The 24,378-nt window shown below is 36.7% G+C and overlaps 3 protein-coding genes across 5 annotated transcripts in view; 1 reads left to right on the top strand and 2 right to left on the bottom strand.

Annotated features, from left to right (window-relative positions):
- Positions 1 to 174: 174 nt before the first annotated feature.
- LOC126056982 (transmembrane protein 223) lies at positions 175 to 1,130 on the bottom strand. Its single transcript, XM_049851999.2, has 2 exons — positions 658 to 1,130; positions 175 to 531 (listed from the first exon to the last, which is right to left on the bottom strand). Exons 1-2 carry the CDS (start codon positions 1,037 to 1,039, stop codon positions 239 to 241), a joined length of 675 nt encoding a protein of 224 aa, XP_049707956.2. The 5' UTR covers positions 1,040 to 1,130; the 3' UTR covers positions 175 to 238.
- A 437-nt stretch (positions 1,131 to 1,567) lies between these two features.
- Top2 (Topoisomerase 2) lies at positions 1,568 to 13,946 on the top strand. 3 transcript variants are annotated; one of them, XM_064036756.1, is made up of 21 exons: positions 1,568 to 1,780; positions 2,623 to 2,866; positions 2,954 to 4,853; positions 4,955 to 5,094; positions 5,542 to 5,744; positions 6,127 to 6,275; positions 6,566 to 6,803; positions 7,109 to 7,266; positions 7,598 to 7,806; positions 8,040 to 8,177; positions 8,261 to 8,399; positions 8,886 to 9,009; positions 9,149 to 9,163; positions 9,295 to 9,450; positions 9,790 to 9,951; positions 10,371 to 10,478; positions 10,800 to 10,977; positions 11,492 to 11,551; positions 11,932 to 12,170; positions 12,718 to 12,873; positions 13,323 to 13,946. In XM_064036756.1, the coding sequence occupies exons 1-20, from the start codon at positions 1,766 to 1,768 to the stop codon at positions 12,865 to 12,867; spliced, it is 4,725 nt and encodes a 1,574-aa protein (XP_063892826.1). In that variant the 5' UTR covers positions 1,568 to 1,765; the 3' UTR covers positions 12,868 to 12,873; positions 13,323 to 13,946. The 3 variants fall into 3 exon arrangements, with proteins under 3 accessions (XP_063892826.1, XP_063892827.1, XP_063892824.1); XM_064036754.1 differs by lacking the exon at positions 1,568 to 1,780 and adding an exon at positions 2,313 to 2,526 and having other exon boundaries at positions 2,605 to 2,866; XM_064036757.1 differs by lacking the exons at positions 9,149 to 9,163; positions 11,492 to 11,551.
- A 97-nt stretch (positions 13,947 to 14,043) lies between these two features.
- The window catches only part of LOC126056758 (uncharacterized), a 72,394-nt gene continuing 62,059 nt past the window's right edge, over positions 14,044 to 24,378 (bottom strand). Inside the window, exons 3-7 of the mRNA XM_064036758.1 lie at positions 22,329 to 22,645; positions 21,334 to 21,476; positions 16,288 to 16,381; positions 15,865 to 16,019; positions 14,044 to 15,469 (exon numbers count right to left, since the gene is read on the bottom strand). Coding sequence (XP_063892828.1) covers positions 15,178 to 15,469; positions 15,865 to 16,019; positions 16,288 to 16,381; positions 21,334 to 21,476; positions 22,329 to 22,481 — 837 coding nt within the window. The 5' untranslated portion in view covers positions 22,482 to 22,645 and the 3' untranslated portion in view covers positions 14,044 to 15,177. The remainder of the gene's footprint in view (positions 15,470 to 15,864; positions 16,020 to 16,287; positions 16,382 to 21,333; positions 21,477 to 22,328; positions 22,646 to 24,378) is intronic.

Here is a 24,378-nt window from a genome sequence, read left to right as displayed (position 1 = left end):
CATACAAATAGTGAGTCCTATATTCAAATAATTTGAATATTCAATTAATCTCAAATTCTAATTTCAAAGAATAGCTAATGAAGATCGTAAACATCAAAGTACAGGTTGGCTGTAATAAAATCTTTGAATTTGCTCCAACTATGTTCCTTCATTGAACACAAAGTAAAAAACAACTTTTAAAACAAAACTAAAGCTATATTTACAATAAATAAAACAATACACTTATAATCAACAATCTTCACCACTTTCTCATTAATCCTGCAGTACAATCAAATAGAAGAGGGTTTTTAAATTCTCCTCGCATATCAAGCATATAGTGCATCCATCGGTTCCTAATTTTCAATGGTAACTGCACTCTGGCGATATTCCTGGCTTCCTTACAGCAGACATTCTCTAAAGGTACCGTCATCATACGGTTCTTTCCAAAAGGTGTGTAAGTGATGAATGTGAGGCTCTTGCCTCCTTTGTTCAGGACTAAATAGCGGACAGAACGGAGTGTGTACATCCAGATCATTGCTAGTGAGCCACCACCTGTAATAAATAAAATGATACTGTTATGGACAGCGTTATTAACCCTAAGACAGCACACCTAGTGACCAAAAGATGAAACTTGAAGCTTGGAACTCCAATACTAATTGAAATGAGACTAATACTAACCAACCAAAACAGAAACAGTTCCTAAGGCATTCCTGTACTTGTTTTCGCCGAGGTTTATTCGCCTAAACCACGGTGTATCATCGTCAATGGTAGATTTGTCGACCGGCGCGTCCCTCAAAGTTGTGAATGCAAACAATCCCAAATATGTCCAGAACATATACTGAACTATAGCAAATACATTCATGTACATAAAAAACTTCGGGTTCTCGTATTTAAATAGCATTACGTCTTTAACTACGTTTGTATTCACATCATGAATAGTTCTTGTTGTGACACTACCAGATGCTGTTCTTGTGTTATTTACAAGGGGTTTATATATAGTGCTAAATCTTGATGCTACAGCTCGCTTGAGTACTGTTGATGCAATCGATATTATTGACATTTTGCGGCGTTTTCTTCAAGAAGTAAACATTTAAAATTGGTTTTTGTATTTTATAACCTAAAACGAAAACCTGCTGCTTAAGTACTTTTGTCAATGTCAGTCACCTGTCAGTTGTCAGTTAGCATTCAAAACAAACATGGCTACTCGATGGTCCTTGGTCTATCTGAGGGTCCACCAGCGCGAGCGTCATCACTTGTTTACAAGTTAATTTATAGTACTAGATGTACTTCTATAGGAGCTGAACTGGCTAGATGGCTGTCGAAAAAAAACTGAATATTGCACAGTCACGTGCTTGTCGGGGCCCCCTAACATGCGGGGCGAGTAGCATTTGTTACGTAGCTAATTCGGTGACTGGCTCTATGAAGTTATCGCCAAACTTAATGGTGGCACAATTAAATGACTATGCCATTTCTACAAACACATACAACATTTTGCAGTAGGAAACAATCCAATCCAAAATTGCCACATTCTGGAAAACCGTAACTAGTGGCGTGTGGACCTGGACTTGCACTATGGTTTAACGAACGAGTTTAAAAAAAATAACACACTTGTTTATTGCTATTCTTGGCGTCTTCGTTGTTTCATTGCAGTTGTTAAATATGCTCTAAAAGTTAGTTAAAATGTTATTTTTTAACGTGGAGCGTGATTAATATCCCTTTTGTTCTGGTTACCAGACAAACATTTGTTCGCGTTGATCGTACGCGTTTTAATAGCACCTATAACAAGATGGCTGATATAAAGGTAAGGGAAGCATTTGGCGGCATTTTGATCACTAACGGCCGAATTTATAATATGAATTGGGACTTCATGGATTCCTGGGTCTATAAAGTTTATGAATAGGAATAAGTCCTACCAAAGAATTATCCCTAGTTCGTCTTGTCTTCTTTAATTGATTTGCGTACATGTTAGTGAAAGTACGTGTAAAACTAAAACACGTTTGAGTTCATTCACAAACAATAACTGCATTAAATGATGTTGTTTTATTTAACAAAGAAATGCCTTTATGTTAGTTTCAACTGCGGCGTAAAAAAATGGATGCTTATATACTTAGTTCATCTTAGATTTATATATTACATGAATGTTGATAATCTACCCTCAATTAAACTTTTTTTTGCAATCACAAGTAGATTTTGTAACGGCAAATTCTATGTTTAAAAACTGCATTTAAACTTTTTACTACCCTGTTTATTTTTTAATGTATGTAAAACTCTATGTATTCAAAATATCATGGCCGCTGTTTATTTCAAAATTAATTGTCAGATGTCTTAGTCCTAATAATAGTTTAAAATTGTAATTTAAGTATAATTTAGAGATATATTTTGTCCAGAAACCTAAGAACCAAACAAGAATTAAGTGTAAATTGTAATGTTATGGCTTGGTTTAGGTTTTTTTGATTATGTGTGGTCAAATAGCTCCGGAAACAGAAAATTTATGTGTTTGTGCTTTGTTTCTAAATAAAAGGAAATACTGTGGTGACAGACATGACAGTTAGTTGTCTTTTTTAATGGAGATAGGAAAAAAGTGTCTGTCATAATTTCATAAAGTTTTCCTGCGTCCCTTATTAGTTTTTCGGTGCTTTCCAGGCTATGTTCAATAAAATGACCAGCAACAGCACGGCACAAAATGGTGCGCCGGAAGCTCCGCCCCCCGCCAAAGGGGCTAAAGGTGGCTCTATAGAAAAAATATACCAGAAGAAAACACAATTGGAGCATATCCTCCTACGTCCAGATACATATATCGGGTCTGTTGAGCGGACTACCGAGTTGATGTGGGTTTTTGACAAATCCAAGGAGTGTATGGTTCAAAGGGAATTAAATTTTGTGCCAGGTCTGTATTAACTTGTATATTCTACTTTATGCTCCTAAATATCTTTCTTTTACTCCCATTTATTATAATAATTCATTAAATTTTCAGGATTATACAAAATATATGATGAAATCTTAGTCAATGCGGCTGATAACAAACAAAGGGATCCTAAAATGGATGTTATAAAAATTGACATAAATCAAGAACAGAACACAATTTCTGTCTATAACAATGGCTGCGGTATTCCAGTAGTTATGCACAAAGAAGAGAAAATGTATGTACCTACTATGATTTTTGGACATTTATTGACATCATCAAACTACAATGATGAAGAAGAAAAAGTGACAGGAGGCAGAAATGGATATGGTGCAAAACTGTGTAACATATTTTCTACCAAGTTTACCGTAGAAACTGCATCGAAACAATACAAGAAACATTTCAAACAAACGTGGGGTTCTAATATGACTAAAGCTTCTGAACCTAAAATTAAAGAACCTGGTAAAGATGACGATTTTACAAAAGTAATATTTAGTCCTGACTTGGCTAAGTTTAAGATGGAAAAACTAGAAGATGACATTGTAGCTCTGATGTCCCGAAGAGCTTACGACATCGCCATGTCAACACAAGGCGTCAAGGTGTACCTTAATGGTGAAAGATTAAAAATAAATAAGTTTAAGGATTATGTAGATTTATACATAAAAGGCAAAGAAGACGAAAATGGACAACCATTGAAAGTAGTTTACGAGAAAGTAAATGACCGTTGGGAACTGGCATTAACACTCTCTGACAGAGGTTTCCAACAGGTATCATTTGTGAACTCCATCGCAACCACAAAGGGTGGTAAACATGTTGACACTGTCTCTGACAGCATAGTTAAGAACGTTCTAGAAATAATCAAGAAGAAAAATAAGGGTGGAGTTAATATAAAACCAGTGCAAGTAAAAAATCACATGTGGTTGTTCATCAACTGTCTGATTGTAAACCCAACCTTTGATTCACAAACAAAAGAGTACATGACCCTACAAGCAAAGAGTTTTGGTTCAAAGTGTAATTACTCAGAGAAATTCATGACGGCAGTGTCAAAGTCTGGTTTAGTGGAGTCTGTATTGACCTGGGCTAAGTTCAAGGCTCAAACTGAGCTGGTGAAGGCATCAGGCAAGAAGCAGAGCAAACTGAAGGGCATACCGAAGTTGGAAGATGCTAACGACGCTGGTACAAAGAATGCACATTTGTGTACGCTGATCCTTACTGAGGGAGACTCAGCTAAGTCATTGGCTGTGTCTGGACTTGGTGTGGTAGGTCGCGATCACTACGGCGTCTTCCCATTGAAGGGTAAGCCTCTCAACGTAAGAGATGCTTCCCACAAACAGGTCTTAGAGAATGTTGAAATAAACAACATGATCAAGATCCTTGGACTCCAATACAAAAAGAAGTACAACACAGTTGATGATTTAAAATCATTGAGATACGGTAAAGTGATGATCATGGCTGATCAGGATCAGGACGGATCTCACATTAAAGGTTTGATTATCAATTTCATACATCACAATTGGCCAGAATTATTGAAGCTGCCATTTTTAGAGGAATTTATTACTCCAATTGTAAAAGCTACTAAGAAAGACAAGGAACTATCATTTTACTCGCTGCCTGAATTTGAGGAATGGAAGAACAATACGGAAAACCATCACACATACAATATCAAATACTACAAAGGTTTGGGTACCTCCACATCTAAGGAGGCTAAAGAATACTTTCAGAATATGGAACGTCACAGGATTCGGTTCAAGTATGCTGGACCGACCGATGACCACCACATAGAATTAGCATTCTCAAAGAAGGGTGCTGATCAACGCAAAGAGTGGCTTACCAGCCACATGGACGAAGTGAAACGCAGGAAAGAAATTGGTCTTCCAGAGAGATATTTATATACAAAAGATACTAAAGCGGTTTCGTATTCAGATTTTGTTAATTTGGAGCTGGTTCTCTTCTCTAATGGTGATAATGTTAGGTAAGAATACTTTCAGAATATTGTATACCAAAGGAAAATTTTTACATATTTTTTTTTTTATTCAAAAATATTCATACTGGTTTTCCTTTTGCGGTTTTCAGGTCAATACCTTCCATGGTAGATGGTTTAAAACCCGGTCAACGTAAGGTTATCTTCACTTGCATAAAGAGGAACGACAAACGAGAGGTGAAAGTGGCGCAACTGGCTGGTTCCGTTGCAGAACACTCGGCTTACCATCACGGTTCGTATTATACCTACGTATTATATATAATTGTTTTTACATAGCTAATAACTATTTTGTAAGGTTGAGTAATATAACAAGATAGCAGATTAACAGCCCATTAAATAGATAGGTGACACTCTTGAATAAGCCTTGAAGTCCACTTCTGTTTGGTATAAGAATCATAGAATTTTCAACTTGTAAATGTAAAATTTTTGTAGTTTTATTTAATAAAATGTATCCATGACAGCAATATTTATGATTGAAAACTGAAGAACCAATTTAGCGAACTTATTCAGCTTCAAATTATTTATTTAACATGCTTTTTTATTACGCCCTTAAAAGTCTTGTCCGAACTTTTCGTATTGTAAAGACTGCAAAATTTCATTTGATCGTTGGCGTTCTGCAATTTTGTCACAAAAATTATTGGAGAACTTGAAATATCATTTTTGTTATATTCTTTTTCAGGTGAACAATCCCTAGCGATGACGATAGTGAACTTGGCGCAGAACTATGTGGGCTCCAACAACATCAACCTGCTGGAGCCGCGCGGTCAGTTCGGTACGCGGCTGTGCGGCGGCAAGGACTCCGCCAGCCCGCGGTACATCTTCACGCTCATGTCGCCGCTCACCCGCCTCGTCTTCCATCCGCATGACGATCCGCTGCTAGTCGTAAGTGTTATATCTGTAGCTATATAGTAATAGTGGGGCTCCAACACAACCTGCGAGCCCTAAGACAGTTCGGTACTATACCTCTAGATAATACTAGGAGGTTCGACAACATCGGAGAGCATGTTAATGTGTGTCCTACACCAGATCTCTCTCCAGTATTGTCGGATTACCGTCCCATCGGGCCATGAGAGTGAAGGAATAGTGAATGCACCTGTGTCCTGTGCTTGTGCACTATAATATGTCCTGCGCAACTGGCTGATCTCCTAGTATGAGAACAGCCGGCGTGATCAAAAGCCTTGTAGCCCTGAACTTTTTAGTTGGAGAACGTGCAACTAAAATCGTCAAGTCCTGTGTTAATAATATAAAATTCTTATCTTTTTAGCACGACTTCGAAGATAACCAGAAGATTGAGCCGATCCAGTACATCCCGATCTTACCCATGGTGCTGGTGAACGGAGCTGAAGGTATCGGCACGGGATGGTCTACCAAGATACCCAACTACAACCCCAGGGATATTGTTGAGAATATTCGGTAAGTACTGATTAGTTCTATGAAGAAAATCACACGAGTTCTCATTTAAAAATACGAATCAAGGTAACTTATTTTTTCAGTGAATAACAAAGAATAACAAGGGTCAAACAAGCTTAAACATAAAAAGAGATCACTTATATTTTTAAAAGATCCTTCTAAAAATCCTATTAGTTTCATCTTCCTAATTAAGGGGTGGGTGATTTTGCTTGAGTATATTTTTTATATTTATGTTCGTTAGTTGCATTGTTAGTCACGCGTGTGCTCATACTAATAATATATATATTTTTTAGGCGAATGTTAGACGGCGAAGAACCAAAACCCATGCACCCATGGTACAAAAACTTCCGCGGCACAATCGAAGGTTTTGGCGACAAATACGTCATATCCGGCGAGGCCGCCATCTTGCCCGGCGAGAAGATAGAAATCACTGAACTTCCGATCGGCATGTGGACTCAGAATTATAAGGAAAATGTTCTCGAGCCTTTGTTGGGGAATGACAAAGTGAAGCCTGTTATATCGGAGTATAGGGTGAGTAAACATAACCGGCGTTTCCTCATTCGAGTTAAATGTGGAGTAGCCTAGTTTTATTATGTTTCCTATGTTAAAGTATTGATAGATCAGCTGTAACTGAAGCCATCTGGTCTTTCATGTTCAGGCAATTTATTGTGCTTTAGAGAGTACGTAAATCTGATCTAGCCCATGTTGTGTCTTCCTGTATTATTTTCAGAATAGCAAAGAACCTCTGGTAGTGTGGATCCTGTATTGGTGTCCATCTCTTTTTATCTATTGTGCAAAAATGTAATAAATGTGATTTTTTCATATTTTCATTACAGGAATACAACACAGACACAACAGTTCGGTTTGTAGTAAGCCTGCTCCCCGGTAAGTTAGCAGAGGTGGAGGCAGAGGGAGTACACAAGGTGTTCAAGCTGCAGACCACCATCTCGCTTACTTGCATGAACGCCTTCGATCATAACTGCTGTCTTAAGAAGTAAGTTATTCAACCACTTCTATAAATTTTCCTCCTTATTTAATAAACACAATAAAATCCACGTTAAGACACTGTATGGTTATACTAGGTATTTCTTTGGAATAACTAATCCATGTTTATTAACAAGAGAGTGCAGTGTCTTTGAGTCTATGAGAAAATATTTCTATTGTAGCATATCATCATAATAGAATACAGACGGTTTTGTATAATGTCTCAACTAGGAAATATTTCAGAGATAATAGTTTTCAGAGAATAATTTTGAGTGTAAAATGCCTACCTATATAAAAAAATTAACATTGCCTTTTTCTGTATCATCTTTCGAACTCTACAGATACGACAAAGTAGAAGAAATCCTTCGCGATTTCTACGAGCTCCGGCTGAAATACTACGCGCGACGGAAAGAGTATCGCGAGGGACAGCTGCAGGCCGAAGCCGACAAGCTGTCCAACCAGGCCAGGTTCATACTAGAGAAGTGTGACAAAGGACTCGTTGTGGAGAACAAGAAGCGAAAGGTTATGGTGGAAGAGCTTATGAAGAGAGGTAAGTTTGTACTACTAACCAATTGTAAGGCTTACTACACACATACGCCGAGCGGCTATGCCGCCGGTAATACAAGCCGCACAAAACCGCCATGCATCATTTCGGTTGTGACAGTCACATAGAACGCTAGTGAACGAACTCTGGCCAGGCCGGCGGCTCCCTTGTGCGGCAAAACCGGTTGTGTGTAAATTCAAAAAAATATTTTCTTGTACTATAATTTATTATCTTTCCAGGCTACGCTCCGGACCCGATCTCGGAATGGAAGAAGCGAGCCAGCAAGATGCAGGGACTGACGGCATTAGACGATGAACCCGTCGAGTCCGAGGACGAACCAGAACCTGAACCCGAGAAGGGGAAACCTGTTGATCCTGGTCAGTTTACAAACATTATAATCATCTAGTCATTCAGAAGTCTTTCAATATGAAATACTTTACTAGCATTACCATAATTGCAGAGAAAGCATTCCAAAACCTGAAAGAAGTAAAGAAGTTCAACTACCTGCTGGGCATGTCCATGTGGATGCTGACCAAAGAGAAGAAGGATGAACTGCTCAAGCAACGAGACCAGAAACTCTCTGAACTTAATGCACTCAAGTATGTATCATGTTATTAGCTCTTTCCCGCGGTTTTACCTGTGTAAGCTAAGTTAGAAAGGCTCGCTTTTGATTGAACGGTAATTTTAAATAGCTGGATGTGGCATAACAAATTATTGTCTTGTAAAGTTATATTTACAGCTTTGCGGATAATGCCGGCTTTAGGCGCACACTCCGCTCGAGCCTTCTTGTCATTAAGAACAGTCTTTTCGGCGTATACTACTTTTAAAATCGTCAAACTACCTAAAAATTGTGTAGTCTTTTGAAAACGCTGCTAAATATCCTGGGTCGCCGAGATTGCTTAAACTGGTCTACTTATGCAATGTACTCAAATTCTTTTAATTCTTAGTATGTCATGTAAGATCGGGATCGGGAAGGGTGGAAGCGAGATGGGAAGGCCTTTGCCCAGCATGGGACACTACAGGCTAGATTTTTTTTTTAATGTAAATATTTATTTTTATGTAATGTTTTGTAATTAATTGTCCAGGGCTAAAACAGCAGCGACGTTATGGCAGGAAGATTTAGACGAGTTCTTAGTGAGACTGGAAGAAGTCGAAGAGAAGGAACGACAGGAGGAATCTTCTGTTAACAAGAAGACTGCTAAATTCGCCGTGAGTGACTCGCTAGGCTTCCTATTTATTTAAAATTTAATTATATTAATATCTTCTTTGACACAATAAATGGAAATATTTGCACTATTGTTTTAAATATTTTGTACTTACGTTATAATCTTGTGTTTATGCTAACTAGATGGAAAGGATAAAGGTAACATAATATTTCTTTCTTTCCTTTTACGATATTATTTTTTCTGATGGAAAACTTTTGAGTTATTCTCAATTTTAATTCAATTGGTTTATCACAGCAAGTTATTATAATATATATCATGTATATTCCAGAACGCAAACAAGAAGAACCGCAAATCCCTGATGGATGTCGCTCCGGCAGAGAACGGCAGACGCGTGGAGCCCAAGATATCTGAGGACCTCATCAAGAGGATCCAGGCCGCTGAGAAGGCCAAGACTAGGAAAGAAATTAAGAAGGAATATGATCCTGTAAGTAATGTTTATACAACTTGTTTAGTCATTTATGGGGTACCTGACACATTTTCAACAGAGTTCCTTGACTCTCACTTCGGTTTTTTTGTCCTAAAGTTAATTGTACTGTTTGAGGTCTAAGAGGCTCGTGGCTAAGAACACAATTATAAAATTCACAGGCATGGTTAATTTTCCCAATTGCCGTTTGATATATCAAATTATGAACCCAAAACTTGTCATTTTTAATCGTCATCCCAAAAAGAGAATGTTTTAAAAGTCGTCAGATTTTTTTCTAATGGTTCTCGACTTTTTAGTCTTACATTCGGTACTTAACTGAAAACATTTTATTTCCCAAAGGATGATCCAACAGGCATCAGTCCAATAAGTGCGGAGAAGAAGCCGAAAGCCACTCGAGTGAAGAAGGAAAAGGCTGAAAAACCGGAGAAGGAGAAGGTAGACAAGGCTGGTGGCGATGGACTGAAGCAAACCAAACTTGGATTTAAGAAAGAAACTAAGAAGGTAAATTACTTATTCATTTTATAATGATCATTATAGTTTCTGCAGAAGTATAAGGTCGGCAATAAAAGGCAATTAAATTCGGAGCAAAAGGACGCGCATTTTCCGTATACAGATATATTTAACCAGTTTCCGCCAGTTATTTTACCTTCTTCTTGAGACAATTACCTTTTCTTCGCGGATAAAAAGTATGTTATTTTGTTGTTAGCTATTACTGCCAAGTTTCATTAAAATACATCTACTAGTTTTTTTTTTGCGTGAAAGAGGTATAAATATCCATACGTAACTTTTCGTGCCCGAGTCTTACTCTCAGTTTCGGTTAGAGGGTATCTTTATGGTCTTCAAATATATATTAATATAGTTATTTATTTAGAATACTAGAATAGTTTTATTAATAATTTGTGTTGTTTTCAACTGTACAGAAGCGCATGACGTTCAGCGGCAGCAGCTCTGGCGGGTCGGGCTCGGAGGCGGAGGAGCCCGCGCCGCCGCCCAGGGAGCGGGCCAACGCACGACGCGCTGCTACTAAGGTACACCTTATTATAATTATGTATTGTTGAAAACATTTGACCCACATTCTGAAGTCAAAAAGTTCGTAAATAATCGCTGTTCTGTTTGTCTTCGAGAAACATCACGTAGAAGTGATAGTTTATGTTTAAAGGAAATAAAGTTTTGTCTCAATTACTCAGTATAATGTCCAAAATATTTCCTATGGTAACTAATAGCCTGAAATATGGACAACCTTTAATTAGATATCACGTAAAAATAAAGTTTTGTTTGTGCGTGTAATTCTCAGGAAAACATCTTCGTACACCCTACTTCTATAATCTAAATATTCTATAAACAAACAGGTTCAAAAGTACAAAGACGGGTCAGACGACTCAGACTCAGGGTCAGAAGTGGAGTTGTTAGACAACAAGATGGAGTCTGACAACGAAGCGCCGCGTGCTCTGTCCGTCAGCGACGATGACGATGACTTCGCTATTAAGAAGAATAATAAGAATAAGAAACCTGCCGAAATGGATTCAGGTATGTAAGAACCATTAATTTAGGATCCCACTATCTTTCGATTTATCGACAATACGTGATAGATACCTATGATGTCTATGGTATGAGTTCAAAACATGGATACGTATAGGAGCCTGCAGAGGTCGTGTATAAGCCTTAATATAAACTACATCATCTCCCGAGCCTTTTCCCAACCGTGTTGGGTTCGGCTTCCAGTCGAACCGTATGCGGCTCAGTACCAGGGTTTTATAGTTATCGGCACGGATAATGAGCTCTCGGCGGAAGAGTGGGGATCGCTTTGCGCACTGTACACTTAAGGCAATAAATCACTTCTGCGCAGGTGAAGGTCAGGGCTCAATATCCTTGCCGATGATTATAAAAGGAGCGACTGCCTATCTAACCTCCTCAACCCAGTTACCCGGGCAACCCAAATGCTTGTGCACTATAATTTTACGTACAGAAATAAATCAGTTCATCTGTTTTTTTACAACAACAAGTTGTAAAATAAATAAACAATTTGCATTTGATGTTTAAGACGTTTTCGACCCTATTGTTGAAGAGCAAAAAACTGAAGAAAAAGAGGCGTACGAAGAGGGTGCGTGATCTGTTGTATCAAGTTTTTAAAATAACTTGTATTTTTCATTTCAATTTGATACCATGTTCATGATTAAATATGTATGTTTACAATGTATGTATATAGGTTTCATGTTTTTTTTTCACAGTGAAGGGTAAAATTTTATGTGTCGTTACTTTGCATAGAAGTAGCATTATTCAGTTGTTATTTATTATTTTAAGAAGAGTAATTATTTAATTAGACAATATTGCAAAATATTCAACTTAGTCAGCCTATGTACTACCCCATGTAAAGCATCTCCCATGCAAAATTAGATTTCTTATATTTTGTAAACAGTAAATAACCTTTCATTATTTACCAACTATAGATTAGGTACTTACAGAGCTTATATTTTTTTACAGACTGTCTCTTCGACTCACTAATCGAGGAGACTAAAAATGAGGAAAAAGTGAAGAACAACGGTGCAGCCGACCTCACGGTTCTCTCAAGCGACGAGGAAGAAGTGGTTCCTCCTTCTCCGCCGAAGAAGAAAGCTGGACCTAAGAGGAAACTCCTCAATGATGACAAGAAACCCAAGAAGAGGCCTGCTAAAGAGATGCTCAGTGACGACGATGATGACAGCATATTTGATAGTAAAAAGGTCAGTTGATTAATTTTGCTAATAGGTCAACTAAGACTAAGAAAGAATCTCATATAATTATGTTAAAAGGAATTTGTTATCATATATTTTGGTTTATTTAATCTGTCAGTTGAAAGAAACTTCTTTAAAATTGCCTGATGGCTATGTATTTTAGTAAAGTCTTAGTACATTTTTGCTATTTCGTTAGAAAAATGATATATGATGAGATAAAATACTCTATAATCTTAGCAAAACTACTGGGTAATTAAATAATGTTCTAGTATTTTTGATCTTGTCAGTTATTTTTACACCCATAACAGTTCTATGTATTCGATTGTATTGTTAAATACAAATCATCATCATCCTCCGAGCCTTTTCCCAACTATGTTGGGGTCAGCTTCCAGTCTAACCTGATTCAGCTGAGTACTAGTGCTTTACAAGAAGCAACTGGCTATCTGACCTCCTCAACCCAGTTACCCGGGCAACCCGATACCCCTTGGTTAGACTGGCGTCAGACTTACTGGCTTCTGACTAAATACAAATAATTAAACTAATTATTCGCCTACAGGACCAAAAGAAGAAAGCGGCGCCAAAGAAGAAGCTAAAGAAGAAGGTGTCAGACTCGGAATCAGACGCCGCCAGCGACACAGCAGCCCCGCGCGGGAACGCGAGGGCCAGGGCTGCCACCAAGTACACCTTCAGTGATAGCGATGACTAGCGACATGTAAGTATACTGGTTAAAACATTGTTAAAGTTGACGCATTTCTAACCTCTTCAAAGATAAAGGGAGGTTAGCTTGAACCGTGGAAAACAAAATGACTACCGGAGATGTCATAACGCAAAATCCCCTAAGCTGGTGTTCGGTTACCGTTAATAGCACTGCCCTTCGCGCCTCCTGTGTTTAACCCTCCCATTTATTTTGAAATTAAATCACCAATATCAAGACAAAATAGACAAGGAACCCAAACGCTTCGTTAGTTCTAGTAACTGATCGGTGTAATCACGCTTACCGTATGTTGCTTGACCCACAAGAAGGCACCTGACCTACCTGCTTTATGGCATCTCCGCTTATCTTTCCTTTCTCGGAAACTATTCCAAAGTACCTCCCTTATTACTTTCTAGATTTATTAAAAATACATGTCCATTTTTTAACCATAAATAATATTTCTTCAGATACATACAGTATTGAGGGGACAGCGATTTGAATCTACGCCGCAGCATCGCTGCTGGTTGCGGCGCGAAACTTTATTATAATTTATACTTTAGGACTACGTGAACACGTTATTTTTATACCGGCCTACAGTCTGTGACTGAAATACAACTTAGTAAGAGAACTTTAAACTACAAAGTTATTTATAATTTAGATCTAATTAGCTAAATTAATAATTAATTAGCTAAGGTAAAGTATCGTCTGGCACGTTCGCTCAAAGACACGATATTCGAAATTTTACTGATAGACCATCGAGCAAATTCTGTAACGTTTAGTTAATTTTTTATATGAGAAATTGTAAATAGTCTTAGTGTAACCTTATTCATTTTCTTTGTATTCTTCAATTATTATTTCTTTCTTTATTTCTCTTATTTTTTAATATCTTGATAATTCATTATCAAATTGTGTGTTTTCGTCAATAATTCTTTAATGTTGTATTCGTGATTTTTTCCTTAATATTTTGATAATATTGTGAACAATATGATGAATTTGGGTTACATAGTTAATTCCTTACTTTTACGTTACAAATGTAATTTCTCGATATAATTTGTTAATTATAACAATGTAAATAAATAAACATTTGAAAATGTATAGTTTTATTTCGTAATATGACATTTGAAGTAGGTACCTAGTTCGTTAACTTCGGGGGAAACGTGATGAGGAAGAAATTGAAAATAAAACAAGTTTTAAGTTACAATTTACACAATATTATTTAATGTAAAAATATTTTAATTTCGTCTGTTACTTCCAAGTTGCATTGCTCACACTGTACACAGTTTGAATAAGATTTTGTTTAGTTTACAGGACATACCTACAAATACTCGACGTCTCTCGACTTTAAGTTCTACTTAAAAGTATTTTTGTTGCGAAATTCAAGTGAGACAAAGAATTATGTTCGAGCAGTCCTTAAAATTGAGGACCGTCTAAGTATTATCCATAGGCCGATAAACTGGAAACAACTAAAGGTGGGTAAATTCTTGTTTCATTCAAAAACATTTTTATGAAATTATATAAATGTAAATGTTTGTCGCAATTTCTATTTCATAAAATAATTCCTTTTTTTGTACCGTCTATCCAGACTTCGCTTAAGCCTAAAACACTCCTACAGTAATGGGTAAATTAATATGGCATTTAATTCTGAGTGTTTTGCTTAACCGGTATTACATATTTACATTAAATTAATTATTTATAAAATATATTTAGACAAATTGTTACTACGTATTATAAGTACAATTACAATAATATTCTATAGATTAATTCTTAACTACAAAAATATATTTATTTAATGGTTTATTGACATTTTAATAAAATTAGTATTTTTATTTATAGATCTATAGACAGGTGTGTAGAAAGAATGTTAGATTGTAGTTTTCAATATTATATTGCCACTGATACAGACAATATTTATAAGAAGCCTTATTCCAAAAACATGGCTAATTCTGCCCAAATTGGAAAGCCACCATAGCTGAGAATTTCTCAAAATATTTTTTTAAATCAATTTGTTATTTACAAATAGACGTTAGATGGTGACGCTGAGAGAAAAAATTGTTGCACTTCCACCACTATTTATTAAAAATGACCTATTTACCAGATTATTCATAACAAGATGAACTTATCTGATATGTAAGTAAGTAGTAGTGGTCTTTTTTGGAGATGGCAAAGTAGATATAATTATTGAATTAGGTATCTACACCTTTTGTTTCTTTCAAACCTTTGCATTATGCCAAAGATTAACACATATAAATTGTTAAAAAATGTCGATCCCTTCCCGCGGAAGATCAAACGAAAATAAATTTCATCTTTTACAAGAAAACATTTTCAGTACCTACTAAGTTTGCTTTCTCTATCCGAGTAACCTTTCGCACTCTCCCTGTCGGAATACTTTCCGTTATACTTATTGTACCTATCACTGTTGCCATTTTTAATGTACTGTTTTTCACTGGCGCTGTAGTGGATCTCTGAGGGTCCTATAGTCTTGGACCAGTGGTGGGTCCAGTAGAAGTCGTCAGGGTACCGAGGGTAGGGGTTCTCTCGGCATAGCACCACGCAGTAGATAAGACTGCCTACTAGTGTGATAAAGCCGAATATCAGGAAGACTATGCCCAGGATCCTGGAAAAAGCAAAACATTATAAGAGATGTTATCCAAGCGTGTTCTTTATCTCATGGCAAACTGGTAACGAATAGTTTAGATGAAGAATTTTGCAATTATCAGAAATTATTTATTCTTAACTGTAGTTTTTCAAAGTCAGAAGACGTGGCTTTTATGAAGGTTACCGGATTGTGAACAAACGGAGGCTAGGGCACCATGTAGGATAGAAAATTTCTGAACATGCTATTATTTCTTTCTCTTAAGTAAAAGCTATTATCATGCTTTAACTTAATTATTTATAATAATTATTCATATTTTTTTCTTATGTATCTATTTCCAACAAATCGGGCAGCCAGCACTTTCTATATTCAGAGCAAGTCCCAAAGCGTTTTTTACCACATTATTCTCAACTCACCATACAAACAGCGGCTCAAAGAACTGCAGCACGATGACGAAGCCGAGCGTGACGAGGATGAGCCCCAGGTTGAGCAGCAGCATCAGACAGCACATGCCCTTCACGTTCGGACAGAACGGGTTCGGCGCCGCCATCGCGTCTACTTTTACTCCTGCCTGGAAATGGGATAGAAATGGGTTGGTTAAGCTCTTGTCAATATTGGCGTAAGTATGCTAGCGGTTTCAGCAGCTTCCCGAGGCAATTACTTTCTGTACCCGGAGAAATAATATCAATAAGAGTAAGCTATATTTGAGTAATGAGTTTCATCAAAATCTATTTTTGCGTGAAAGAGGAACAATCTTCTCTATAGAAGAGATGTAGATTAACTGCCTTCTTACGAGGACTTGTATCCACGATAATTTTAAGTTAAAACATTATTCTTACCTTCCTAGAGACTTTAGATCTGTGTGTCGAGGCCACAGATGGCGCCACCGCGCTTCTGTAGGAGTACACACTGCGGGGTGCTCGCGACTGCCGGCTGAAATGATAAAAGTCAATAAGTGGGTGCTTCATATAAACTGTAGTATTGATTTCATGGGTGGATCCAGCCCTAAAAAAGGTGTGGGCAAAACGTCTCGGGAGTATATACGGGTAATAACATAAGGAAGTTCGTAGGAGAACTACATAAGGGAGAGAATACGGGGAGTGTATGTATAAAGAAAGTATTTAAGGGGTGGGCGTGGGACAGAGAAGTTTCGAGCGTTTATCAGCTTTTTTATTGCTGTCAGACTTTTATCTTTATCGGGAAAAATATTGGCTATCTTCACCTTCACCTACTTATAAAATTACCGAAACAGTAACACGAGGAAAACCCATACAATATACCCATAGTGATGTAAATAATTTCGGAATATAGTTCACGCCGTGACAGCATTCGTTCCAGCGCTAGGTGTATCGAGTAGCGCTCACGAGAAGCGTCGCGTCCCTAATCTGGGAACACGTATGTCACGACAAACTTCTGGTGTATTTAGCTGATTGTAAAAAGACTAGAACAGTTGATGGTATCTAGACGTTTTTTTGGATTTTCTCCATGCAACTTAACAAATTGCAATTTCCGGATCCTGTACAGGATCTACAACTCTGACTCAGCAACTAACGGCGACTCAACATCCCAGCATGGTAATTTTAATGCAAAACGCTTTAAGCTTAATTTTGGTGATATCACGTCACCCCACTTTCTTTCCTTTTACTAGCTCCGAGATTCGAGATTTATTTGCCGACTTTCATGTAGGTACAATACGATAAATACATAGTTAGAACAACTAAAGGAAACATTGAAAACTATGACCAACCAAAATCTATGTATTTATTTTATCAATCCTATAGATCCATGTTATCCATGTAGATATCTACTTAATTTACCTACTTACTGGTATTTGAAATACTGTCTGCTTTAAGATCAGCACATCATGTGTCCATTCAGTAAAGAACGACATACTTATAACAACTAAGTAGTAGACAAAATTACTAGTGTAGGGCAAAGCAAAAACAAAAAAATATCGATACACCTGTTATCGTTTCTTTACAACAGTTTCTTATCTTCCAAGGTTTTTTGATCCATGTCATCAGTCGCCTTGACCTTCATTCTTTGTGCTTAACAATCGGATTGATCTGAACCAAAGTCGTGACCAGCGGGTTAGCGTCGCTGGTTACACCTTACGTTGACTATTCGAGATGCAGTCGCTTGAAAGTATCGATTACTGCAGGAATTGTGAATCGATTAGTTTATTTGGGTTCAAATTTCAGCATTGTGATTATTTTGCAAGTTAAATGGAAATTCTCGCAACTGGATAAAATTAATTTTATGTGTTTACAAGTGTTCAATTAATTACTGGTCTTCATGGTGGAACTACATAAAATTCTATAGGTAATAATTTCACGTAATATAGAAGGCTGCATTTTATTGAAGTCTGCATAAAAAAGAACTTTTTTGTTCTAACTAAAAATGAATAGAAATTCTACATCGATGTATCACGGATTAAATCATCACATCGACTTAAATGTAAACGGCTGTCAACATGCCTTCCTAACTTATTATTACAAACAAACTTAAACTAGGTACCGTCTAACAAGCTAAAAAGTCAACCAAAAAATATTTGATCATCCCATTTAACTTTTTTATTAATTCATTGACAGTTTAGAAAGTTTCCAAGTAAATTGACCAATAACTTCTTTTTTTATGAAGTCGGTTGAAAAAGGGACAAAGCCAGAAAGTCCTTAGTCACTGTTCGATGTTCAAATATTTATTCTAAACGAGATGTCAAAGTAAAAAAGGTTTAAGTAAGGGCTAAAAAAGGTTTTTTGAATAAGTTGTTAAGAAGTCAACGTGTAGTTATTTTTATTTTTTTTAACCGATTGAGTGCTTACAAAATAAGTTTATGAGGCCCTTTTGTTTGAGTTGACAAGGCATTTTAAGGTGGAGAACATTGAATATGTTATTACCTAATAATAAAACATTTTATACAGAGAGAGATGTACCCAGACAGTCAAATAAATATTCATTTTGATGTTTACTTCAATTGAAAAAGCACAGGTGGAAATAGCTAATCGAGTAAACATAAAAATCCAAGAGTAAGGTACTTTTTCTTTATACTTATTTATTTTTTGGTCAGGATTAGAAATCTCAAGTTGTCGGCAACAGTCAAAGAAATGTGATGTCATGCAATTGAATTACCAAAATAGGGCAATGTTGTGGCTGTTCTCTATAAAGTTTTAGGGCTGTCACAAACTAATATCAAAATTGGTCCTAAAGCATTTTCTACATTTATACGTAGGTACCTAGGTCGACTTATCAATGGTCATGTTTATTGTTATCGATATTTTTCCACCTCACTTTTAATTTAATACTATAAACGTAGAAGTTGTTGTGTGGGAAAATAGGGGTGGATATTGTGTAAATATTCAGGACGAAACTACTGAACGAATTTTGATTAAACTTGACAGTATGCGGGTAATACAGTTTGTAGGTCAGAAAAATATATACCTACTCAGGCTCCTTTTCATGAGGGTGTGAAAAAAGTAGTTTCTTTGGCATGCAGCTGAAACCTCGCGGCTTTTTTTTTGATATGCATATTGCTACTGGCAACCCTGACCGATTCCCGTATCCCAGCTACACGAGGACAGTTCGAGAAAGTAAAATAAATTCGTTACGACCTGACATCGGCGTTACGGTAGCCACTAATGTTACAGAATTATATAGCTTTTTACTTCGAATGCGACTGTTGGTTTATAATGAATGAATTTGTTGAATGTGGTTCACACGGTTCCCTTGAGATTTAGTTAGAGATCATTTAATCTTAGAAAGAGTGATGAAGATTATTCTATTGACAGTAATAATATTGCAAGTGTTAAAAGGCTGTTGAAAACACTTATAAAGCAAAATATGCAATGAAAGAATTTAATGCATAGAAAATGTAAGCTTTCAATTGATTCAGTAAATTCACAAATAAAACAAAAGCAGAAACATTACAAGAAAGGCAATAAAATAAGTTCCAGAAAACTCAACGCAACCTACGAGTACATAGGTACAGTGGAGCCAATAAATCGTGCCCCAGATGCCTGGGTTCGATTCCCGTGTCGCGACATCATTGCGCTGTCGGCGAGCGAACCGCGGCTGAGTTATTCTCTCAATGATTTACTACGTAACTGTATATTTGTTTGGTTTAAGCGATCATTTTGTATTGCTATTACGGCTCCTTGTAATATAGGCGGAGTGTAGGTTTCGATCGCGATTTTACTCGTAGTATATTCATCTATCATTTCTTATGGGAAATCATCACAATTAAATAACGACACGCTAGAGTGGAAGGAGGTGTCTTCTTCTTCTTATTTTTTGTTTATGGCTCGCTCGTTGTTACCTAAGATTTTGCCAACGTTAAGGCGGGAAATAAACACTGATCGGTATTTTTTTAAACGAGGTGTCAAATAATTTAGAAAAATGACAATATTTCTTCTAAACCATTTAGTGCTAACATTGACAAAAGTGGCATTTGTAATTCTATCGAGCAACGTCGCAGCCTGTATTGACTGACTTCATCTAGATAGGGCCGATTTTGGTCCTAGATTTTTGGTTAGTTGTTACCCGTGAACTACTTACACTTGTGCTCGATGGCTGAATGAATGAATCATGGCAGATAGGTTGAATCTCGCGGTTTCACGCAAGACCCTGGGATAATTACACCCGTACACTGATAAAATATAGTCTGCCACCCTGAATGAAAGAATTTTCAAATATGTGTTAAGATACCTCTAGCTAGATTAATGCTAGATTAATGATACGAATTCTACATAAAAGTCCTGTTGTTCGTTCATAAACGCCGAAACAAAGCTAGCGTGCTCTCGTATTCAAAGTAGGAACGTACGTGCGGAATGTTGGCAGTGCGCACACGCATGATTCATGCATGCACCGTTGAATTGCTTTATGAGCAATTTTCCATCAATTCTCGCGTTTAATGCAAAAGGTTTTGTTCGGGGATTGGGCAAACGGGCGGGGAGAACGCTGCGTTTTTGGGTGGTCATTTAAACGGCATTGATTTAGGTTAATTAAGTAAATTATTAAGGTTCTTTACCTTAAGGTTCTTTACCTCAACTAAACCTGCGCCAATAAAGACATGAAACATTTTTTTTTACCCTTTTATACTGAACAAATTCTAGTATAATTGTAAGAGCTTTTTATGCCTCTATTTACCAAAACAAAACTCAAAATTCAAGCATTTTTTTAATAAAATGGAGACATTAACAAAAGAATCTTATAGCGCATCGACAATCAAGCAGTATTTACTTATGTGATTAGAGATATAGATCCAAAGCGCTTCGAAGTACTGGCGTTCCAACCGCTCGTTTGCATATCCCAGTGACGCGGGCGCACGTATCGAGCTCCGTTGGGCTGAATTAGTGGGATTTAAGGACCAAGCGGGACCCACGGGTTAACGGTACATTAACATAGTCGCTGAACTCCATTACACCATGACTTATTTACTATTAGACTATCGTCTTTCAAATTGGTTTGAGCCAACAGTCTTTGTAAGGTCTAGCGAGGATGGTTTGTGTATTTTTGTCTTTACTGTTCCTTTAATCCATATTTTCTCTAGTAGAGAACTTAAATAAATTGCCACTAGAGGCAAATCCAAGTTATTTAGAAGAATGCCCTTTTTATTTACTTGTATTATGTAGAAGGAACTTAACTAAATTTATGTATCGTAGAGTTAGAGGCCTTAAAAACTGAACTCTGTGTCAGAACACATACGGATTTTGGTATGCCCTCTTGGATCAATTACTATTATGTCGCGATTTACGTAGTCGCTCTACTAATTTGATACCAATCAAAATGACTCCTGAAAATCTTCCCCATTATGTATTTCCAAGGTGACCTTTACCCCGTAGGTACCAAGTTATGCTAAAGACAAATTTCATCATCATGTATGCACTTGCCTGATTTCTGATGGAGGCCGGTAGGCGGCGCTGGTGACGTACACATCAGACCCTGAGTCTGCTCTCGGTGAGCCGTTGGTGTGCTGGTGCCGTCTGCCGTTCCTGTGCTCGCCTGAAGGTGATCGCGTTCGCTCGTCCATTGTCTGAAAAATATATTGCGTAAATTAATACATGTGCGTAGTACCTACCTAAGTATTTTGCCTTCTATATACCCGCTATATACAAAAAGAAACTTTTTGTTATTGTGTATTTTTTTGCCGTTTTGTTTATGCTGAATAACGAAGAACTTAATTGTGGCTACTTAATGGGGATTCCTAAAAATTCTTAACAGTAATGTAGGTAGGTACTTAATTCGAAACTACATATGTACATATATATACACACGGGGAAAATATTAATGGCTAAGCAAATCTTGTCGGTGATGGACCGTGGGTGGAAAATCATTATATTATAGTGAGTTTAACTGAGTTTCTCTATGTTTTTTAGTGAAATTAAAAAAAGACACTTGAGTAGGTTACACGAAAATCTAAAAAAACTAAAGCATCTGGTTCGTGTGATTGATTGTTGATAGTTAAAAAATCGCTTGACGTTTACAGTTTACAGCTGTGATTAAAATAGTTTACGACATCAAATTCGCATTCCCTACGATGTTTTGGACCATAAATTACAAATTCATTGATAAAATGTATGTGCGAGTGTACCTACTATATTATATTTATAGCAAAAAATATCTGGTCGTTTGGTGCTACAAAATGAATGGTTTAATGTCTCTATAAAAATCTTTTAATTTCATGAAAACAAAACCGTTTTTTCTCTAATATCGTGGATTTTTTGTTCGGATTTTTCTCGAGACAACGCTCGGCTCGGTCGAATAGACTTAAGGCTTGGTACTTATTGCTACACGCGGAAAATCCGCCAGTGTATTCAAGGCATTCTTTAAGGGCACTTGAACATACTCCCAAGTCCCCAAATTTCACAATCTTGTAAATACTTACCGTATATTCAGAAAGCGTCCTCTCCGAAGGTGCTCTATGACTGTCATTTTCTTCCCTCGACGAGGCCCTGTGTATATAACCCCCAGACGACGGGGAGTCAACCCCCGACCGGTGGGTCGCCACATAATGATTGTTTTTCACTTTATGCGCCATTTTGGATTCTAAATTTTCACTAACACTGGTACATAGTTCGTCACCGGTCACGCATAGTCGGATGGTCGTTTGTAAGTGCGCATTTTAGGGTTAAGTATTTAGTAAGCGCACATTGTTTTGTTTTCGTTGTTGTGATTTAGTTCATCGTTTGTTTTTGGTGGTATCTGTAACAAAAGAAAAGCGGGTTAGTTAATAAAGCACATTATAGGATGGTTTTGTACGTGTAACTTATTATAAATATATTATAGTAACGGTGACTTTAGTGTGTTAAAATTTTAAGTTATACATTGTCAGTCTTACTTATAAACGTGAATTAAATAAAAAGTTATACTTAAGGGGTGTTTAAGAAAAAATCTTACAAATAAACGTGGCTTAACTAAATCATTTTCTTAGCAATGTCTTAAATGAGCTGTCAAATTAAATAGCCTCATACCCTTGTTTAACCCGCTAATTAGCAAAATGGCTGGGTTCGTACTGCTGATTTTTCATTTCCGGTTTATTGACAGCTCACCTTTTTAATTTTATATTTTACGGATGCCATTATTGCCATTACACAACGTTTTGATGACAAATATTTTTTTAAGCTACCAACATTCCGGTAGTGTTGAGAAATTAGTATGTTTTTATGTCATTATCTGTTCATTACTTAAGACATGCTTAAGCAACGTTTATAGGTCAAAATAATTTAATCACTTCTTAAGACTTTAAGTAGTAATCAGTTAAAACAATACTTAGAAGGTGATTTGTTGATTTTTATAAGTAAGGCTGTGTATGTTCTGCATATTCTGGTATAACCTACGTTGTTTCTAATCAACAAATGATGTTATTAATTGCTTCAGAATCAGTACACCGACATAACAGTTAATTTTCACATTTAGATCAGTTTAATAGGCTTAAAAGCCGCACCCATCTGTATCTTCTAAAATATATTCTATCAAACAGAATGTAAACGAAATCTTACTGTTTCGGTGACCTTGAACGATTTATTCATCTACAAGCAATTTTACACCTTAGCACTTCAGAAATAGAGTTGATATTCCAATGAAGTGTTAGTAACTTAAAATTATTTCACGAAACAATAGTAACATTCCGATCTTAGTCGATTAATGACGCAACGATTGCAGGTATCGATTCATATCGATATTATTTACTCGTTAAATTGTTCTTACTGTTATTGTTTCTTTTTGCCGTTTCTATCGATTATCACGGTCCATTGAATGAGTAAGAAACTTTTGACAGGCCTAAGAGTAAAAAAAATATTAATTCTCAGACTTGACAGTTAGATTTTTGTTTTGTTTTATTTTTCTCAACTGTGATTTATTTTTTATTAAGTTTATAGTCCGTCAGTTAATAGCACCAAATTCTTTTAATTTATTGAAAGGATATGTCATTGTCGATTAAATGGTCAGAATTCATCGTACATACATTAGGTACATATTCAAAATCTTTCACATTGGTATTTTATTATTTACTGAAATGAGTGCAAGTAAATGAAGTTAAGCATCGACCAATTTTTCATTTCAGTCAAATCCAAATCGTTTTCAGTATAACTTAACTTAACAGAAATATAGGTACAGAACTTCAATAATATAGTTTGCTATGTAAATAGTGTACTTGAACAGAGCAGATCTTAGCTAGCTACGTCAGGAAGTGGTTTACAACGGTGCATTGGGAACATTTCACGAATTCCTATAGAAATGAATGAATGCGGTCCAAGCGACTAGAAATAAGCGTCTTATTTTGTTTTTGGCTGTGGTACTTAACTGTAAAATCGGGTACCGAATTGAATTCCTACTTATTATTTTAATCCATACAAATTAAAGTTGTAAGTACATACGCAGTGGCGTAGCGTGGGGGGGGGCAGGGGGGGCAAATTCCCCGGGCGGCAGCTTTTAGG

This window comes from Helicoverpa armigera, chromosome 11, assembly GCF_030705265.1.
Source record: "Helicoverpa armigera isolate CAAS_96S chromosome 11, ASM3070526v1, whole genome shotgun sequence".
Taxonomy (NCBI): Eukaryota; Metazoa; Arthropoda; class Insecta; order Lepidoptera; family Noctuidae; genus Helicoverpa; species Helicoverpa armigera.
The sequence above is the reverse complement of the archived record's forward strand: the minus strand, read 5'-3'. Positions and strand labels throughout refer to the sequence as shown.